Source organism: Sceloporus occidentalis, unplaced genomic scaffold, assembly GCF_023333645.1.
Source record: "Sceloporus occidentalis isolate IW3139 unplaced genomic scaffold, rSceOcc1.0.p SCAF_5, whole genome shotgun sequence".
Lineage (NCBI taxonomy): Eukaryota > Metazoa > Chordata > Lepidosauria > Squamata > Phrynosomatidae > Sceloporus > Sceloporus occidentalis.
Genome location: NW_028316985.1, coordinates 66,708,057 through 66,714,056, shown reverse-complemented (window position 1 = coordinate 66,714,056; position 6,000 = coordinate 66,708,057). Strand labels below are relative to the sequence as shown.

Below are 6,000 nucleotides of genomic sequence, written 5' to 3'. Positions count from 1 at the left end.
AGTGTTACTTGTATCACAACTCACAAAATCCCTCAGCCAGTATGGTGGTCTCCCTCAAAAGCAACATTTTCAGGTTTTCAATCAGTTTTCCAGGTGATCCAGCCACTGTCCACCATTATTGCAATTAATTATGGTCCAAAACACACTGCAGAAATAATCCAGTTTGAGACTGCTTTAACTGCCCTGGTTCAGTGCTAGGCGATCATGGGAATTGTAGCTTATTGTGGCACCAAAGCTCTCTGATAGGGAAGGCTAAATATCTCACAAAACTACAGTTCCCAGAATTCCTTAGCATTGAGCCAGGATAGTTAAAGCGGTCTCAAACTGGATTATTTCTGCAGTGTGTTCTGGCCCTCTGTCTCAAAAGTGCTACAAGATCCTTTTGCATGCTCTCTAAAATACTATGTACAGTGCTTGATAATATTGTTGCTCTTATTTTACCTGTATCCTAAATTTACCTGCTTAGAACCATTAACATGGTTCACTGGTGGTGCTACTGAACTTCTGTTGTGAAATCAGTTTGATACAGGAGACCATATTGCACAATTTTCATTTTGACATAATTACACAGAATCTCAAACAACAGAAAAATCATTAGCAAGCTGTGATAAATATCGCAGTATAGGTTCTGCATTAATACAGCTTGTTTTTTATTTGCTGAATATAAGCATGCTATATTATTAATAACTAAAATTTCATGGTAACTATGACAAAAACAAAAGCTTTGGTTTCAGTTACAGACATGTTGAATGCAGATATTACCTTCAAATTTTCGCAGCAATGTGATCAGGCTGAAGAAGGCCTTTGAAGAACAGACTAACATAGTTAACAAGCCATTGCTCCTATTAATAGAACCAGGTCCCTTTTGCAATGTCAACTGTAACATTAATCCTTGTTTCAAGTCACACGGTCTCAAATATCAGCTGCATCTACTTGGACTGGTCTCTTTCGGTTTATATCAGAGAACCCAATGGAGTCTTTTGAAGAACCTGGTCGTATTAGCAAGGAGAACTTATTAGAAGTTCCTACTTTAAATGATTCTCTCTCAGAAGATGAAGATGTTAAAGCTACACATCAACATCGTTTCTCCCCCGGCCCCCGAAGGCGGAATTCGGATTCTTCTGAAGAAATGGAGGCAGAAGCCCCATCAACCATTGCAAGAAAAGTTTCATTTGCTGATGCATTTGGTTTTGACCTCGTATCTGTTAAGGAGTTTGATACCTGGGATGTTCCAATTTCAGCACCAAATGATGACTTAGAAGATGAAGACGTGCCTGTGGAGGAGTTCTGTTTAACTCCACTGTTTACTCCACCCACCACACAAGAAGAACTTTTGCAAAAAGTGCGAGCACAGAAAGTATGGCTAGAGTCTGTAGAGTTTCTACCAGGAATAACATGTATGAAGGGCACAATTCGTGTTCTGAATGTATCATTTCAAAAGCTGGTCTACGTTCGAATGACTCTGGACAATTGGCTGACTTATTATGACATACTGGGAGAGTATGTACCTAATTCTTGTGATGGTGAGACTGACCAGTTCTTGTTCAAGATTTCATTGGTTCCTCCATATCAGAGAGATGGTGCAAAGATAGAATTTTGTATACGCTATGAGACATCTGCAGGAATATTTTGGGAAAACAATGACAACAAGAATTATATTTTGATCTGTCATAAAAAAGAAACCACATCTGCATCAACACCGTTGGAGAATAATCCACTCCAGGAAGAATTTACAGATAAATCTATCAAAGGATGCTTAAAGATAACACCAAGCAGGTGAGGCTGCATCTTACTGTTTGTACTGCTTCTCTGTTAGTTTAAAGAAAATGTAGGGAATTACAATGCATTATTTAAAGATTTCTGAGCTAATTGATTTGGTCTAGGGGAAAAAATATTACCAACCTAAAAAGTATGGCATTGAAAGCCATACAGGTAAATATACACAGGTGAATCAGCACGTTGGGAGCAGGCATTATTTATTTACCCATTCATTCAGTTTATACTCTGCTTTTCTTCTGGCAGGGACCCAGAGTGACTTACAAGAATGTAAAACAGGGGTTTAGTTAAAATCTTACTTTACAATAGTTAAAAAAATAATTAAACAACAATTCTATTTAAAAGTGTGTGGATTAAAAACAGTTTCAAATACAATGAAAACATAATTGACAAAATACAAGATAAAAAACAACAGCACACCATCTTCAGCACTCTTCTGTCATATGATTAAAAGGCTGAGCACAGAGAGGATGGACATACTAACACTGCACCCCAATTTGCTAACTCTCCCATGTTGAAGAAAGAAAGTCTGCAAGAAGGGCGTGACCATCTCTGGCTGAATGGCAGTTACAGTTCTCACAGGGAGAACTATGATTGCATTCATACAAATAGAATTACAGGACAATCTGAATGTGGGAAGGTTGGGGCAGGGTGGAGCCAATGTATGTGAGACTGATGCCCCTCCACATTGAATACTTTTGAATACCTATATGGTGGGCAAATGACTGTTTAAAATGTGAAACATATTTAAAATTCAGCCTATGATGAATGCAGTTTGACAGTACAGTGTGCCGGCATCATATGCAGGCGCCTCATACATGGCTTATTATTATTATTATTATTAGTTCCAGGATCCAAAATCTATGGATACTCAAGTCCCATTATAAACAGTGGCATAGTAAAATGGTGCCCCTTATATAAAATGGCAAAATAAGTGTTTGTTTTTTGGAATTAAAAAAACAATATATTTTCAAGCTGTGGATGGTTGAATCTGTGGGTGCAAAATTCATAGATACGGGGGGGGGTAGTTTAAGTTGTTCTATGCTGTAATTTTGTAATTTACTCTTTTAAATGAAAATGTCTGTGCCTATTTTATTTCTGTACAATATATCAGATTAAATCATTCATTATTTAATTCTTTGTGCAGAATTGTGCAGAATTCCATATGGGAATCTTACAGGCTTATGTCGAGCTTTCAACTGAATGTGTCTATAAACCCTGCATTAAAATTTGCCAGCAAAGTTTAGTCTGGCCTGTTCTGTGACATCATTGTTCTACATGTACAGAGGCAGAGGTTACTTGCTTCAGTGTAAACTCATTGAATTCCCATGTAAAAGAGTATAGGGCTGCAGCCTTAACATAAGCTTTTCTGCTCCTTAAAGTGCAGTGCTAGGCACCTATACTCCAAAGTCAATCCCATTGAGTTTAATGGTAGCTTTCCCCCCCTAGATAGTGAACATAAAATTGAAGCCTTAGACATAGGAGATTATCACACAGAGGAGGCAAGTGTCATCCTCCTATCATTAAATCATCATTAAATCCTGTTAATCACATTATTGGGGGGAAGATTATCACACCCCATGTGCTAATGCCATTCTTGTCCTGTCTATAAACAGTAATGGACCCATCATTTGGTATTAACGGGAGTTTCCATTAATATCAAATGATTGGTCCATTACTGTTTACAGACGGGACAAGAACAGGATAAGAATGTGATGGTGTGATAATCTTCAATTTAATGACAGGAGGAGGAGGACGCTTTCCTCCCGTGTGATAAAGTCAATGGAATTCAGGTTATCTAAGTGTGTTCTGAAATTGTGAGGTCCCATAGCGATTGTAGCATTTATCTTTCCTAAACCTTTGAATCAGGTTCTGTGTAGGGATGCTCCACTTCTATCTTGTTTGTTCAGAGTTCTGAGAAATGCCTCCACATCAAGCCACAATTGTTTTCATTCCCTCATGTTGCCTTTTCTTTTGTCATTAGTTTTGTTGTTGTTAACTGCCCTCGAGTCTGTGATTCATGGCAACCCTGTGGATGAAACATCTCCGAGACCTTGACTGCTCTGCTTAAGTCTTGTAGTTTCTTTCCCGTGACCTCCCTAATTGAATCTATTCATCTGACATGTAGTTTCCCTCTCTTTCTACTACCCTGAGCCTTTCTTAGCATTATTCTTTTTTCCAATGAGTTGTGCCTTCTCAAGATGTAATAGTAATAGTGCCATTCTATTCTGCCTTGGTCAGGCCTCACCTAGAATACTGTGTCCAGTTCTGGGCACCACAGTTCAAAAAGGATTTCGACAAATTGGAGCGTGTTTAGAGGAGGGTGACTAAAATGGTGAAGGGTCTGGAAACCATGCCTTATGAGGAAAGACCCAGGGAGCTGGGTATGTTTAGCCTGGAGAAGAGATGGTTAAGGGGTGATATGATAGCCCTTTTTATGTATTAGAATGGGTGTCATACTGAGGATGGAGCACGCTTGTTTTCTGTACCTCCAGAGACTAGAACACGAAACAGTGGATGCAAGCTCCAGGAACAGAGATTCCATCTCCACATTAGGAGGAACTTTCTGACAGTAAGAGCTGTTCGACAGTGGAACACATTCCCTTGGAGTGTAGTGGAGTCTCCTTCCTTGGAGGTCTTTAAACAGAGCCTGGATGTCCATCTTTCAGGGATCCTTTGATTGTGATTTCCTGCATGGCAGGAGGTTAGACTGGATGGCTCTTGTGGTTTCTTCCAACTCTACGATTATCTGATTCTATGTGACCATAGTATGACAACTTCAATTTGATTATTTTGGATTCTAGGGGTATTTCAGGCTTAATTTGTTTAAGGACCCATTTGTTTGTCTTTTTGGCTGTCTATAGTATCCTCAGCATTCTTCTCCAGTACCACATCTCAAATTAGTTGGTTTTCTTTTTATCTGCTTTTTTCAGTGTCAGGCTCTCACATATGTACATAATGATGGGGAATACTATGGCTTGCATGATTCTAACTTTAGTATTCAGTTGTATATCTTTGCTCTTTAATATCTTGGCTTCTTCTTTCATTGCATCCCTTCCCTTTCCTAGAGGCTATACAGACCGGCACTTTGTGCTGGCCTGGACATGCACTAGCGCTGAGTGTCCAGATGCTTGAAGTCTTTGTGCACCATCTTGATGACCGCTTGGCACATGTCCATCTACATGGCATGCACCATGATGATGCTCATCATGCACAGTGCCTAAATGGTGCTGCGCACAAGGGGCGTCATCATGGAATGTGAGTGCACCTATGGCACCCACCCAGGACACAAAAAGAACCAGCCCAGAAGCGGGTTCTTTTTGCTCCCTCTGGAGGCCACAGCATGTGGTTGCTGCAGCCTCCTTCTGGGGTAAAAACAGGCAGCGTGGAGCCACCTGTCTGCAGAGCCCCCTAGTCTTCATCTTGTCTCTTGACTGCAGTCTCTGTTTGGATCAATTTTTGATCTAAGATAAGGAAAATCTTTTTTAAAAAATTTCCATTAATAATCACTTTACCTAGGAAGTGAATCCAGGATTACTATAGAATCCTGGCATTGGCAGTTTAGGGAGGGGCATTTAAAGGAAAAGAGCTTCCACCTAAATATTAGGAGGAACTTCCTGACACTAAGGGCTGTTCAGCAATGGAACACACTCCCTCAGAACGTGGTGGAGTCTCTTTCTTTGGAGATTTTTAAACAGAGGCTGGATGGCCATCTGTCAGGAGTGCTCTGATTTTGTATTTCTACATGGTAGGGGTTGTATTGGATCACTCTTGTGGTCTCTTTCAGCTCTATGATTTGTCTATGATTTAGAATTCTCATCCAGAGAGCTGTAGTGACTTGCCAAACTACAAAGCCCAGGATTCCACAGGATGTTGCCAGGACAAGTAAACTGGAATAATATCACTATAAATGATAATTGATTTTGACCAAGTAATGAAAACTGAGGCAGATGATTCAAAACAGGAGAATGTGTATAATTTCCTTGATCTGATTATTCAGAAGTGCAGAGACCTGCATCCAATCACAAATAGATTAAACCAATTTAAGTAGTGAAATTTTCACAAGCATTCAGTTACCAAGTTTCCATTGATTTAAGGGGTCTACTCTACTCCCGTTGAGATTAAAAACTGGATTAAGACCTGTAGGTTCATTTTATGGAAGAAAAACTTTTGTTCATTTTTAGCAGCCCTTTGTGTACATCTTGGTAAGCGTTCAGTGGACAA

The 6,000-nt window shown here is 39.6% G+C and overlaps 1 protein-coding gene across 1 annotated transcript in view; it reads left to right on the top strand.

Moving 5' to 3' along the window:
* Nucleotides 1-962: 962 nt before the first annotated feature.
* The window catches only part of PPP1R3A (protein phosphatase 1 regulatory subunit 3A), a 37,142-nt gene continuing 32,104 nt past the window's right edge, over nt 963-6,000 (top strand). The window contains exon 1 of the mRNA XM_089524321.1: nt 963-1,776. Within this exon, the coding sequence (XP_089380447.1) occupies nt 971-1,776 (806 nt within the window). The 5' untranslated portion in view covers nt 963-970. The remainder of the gene's footprint in view (nt 1,777-6,000) is intronic.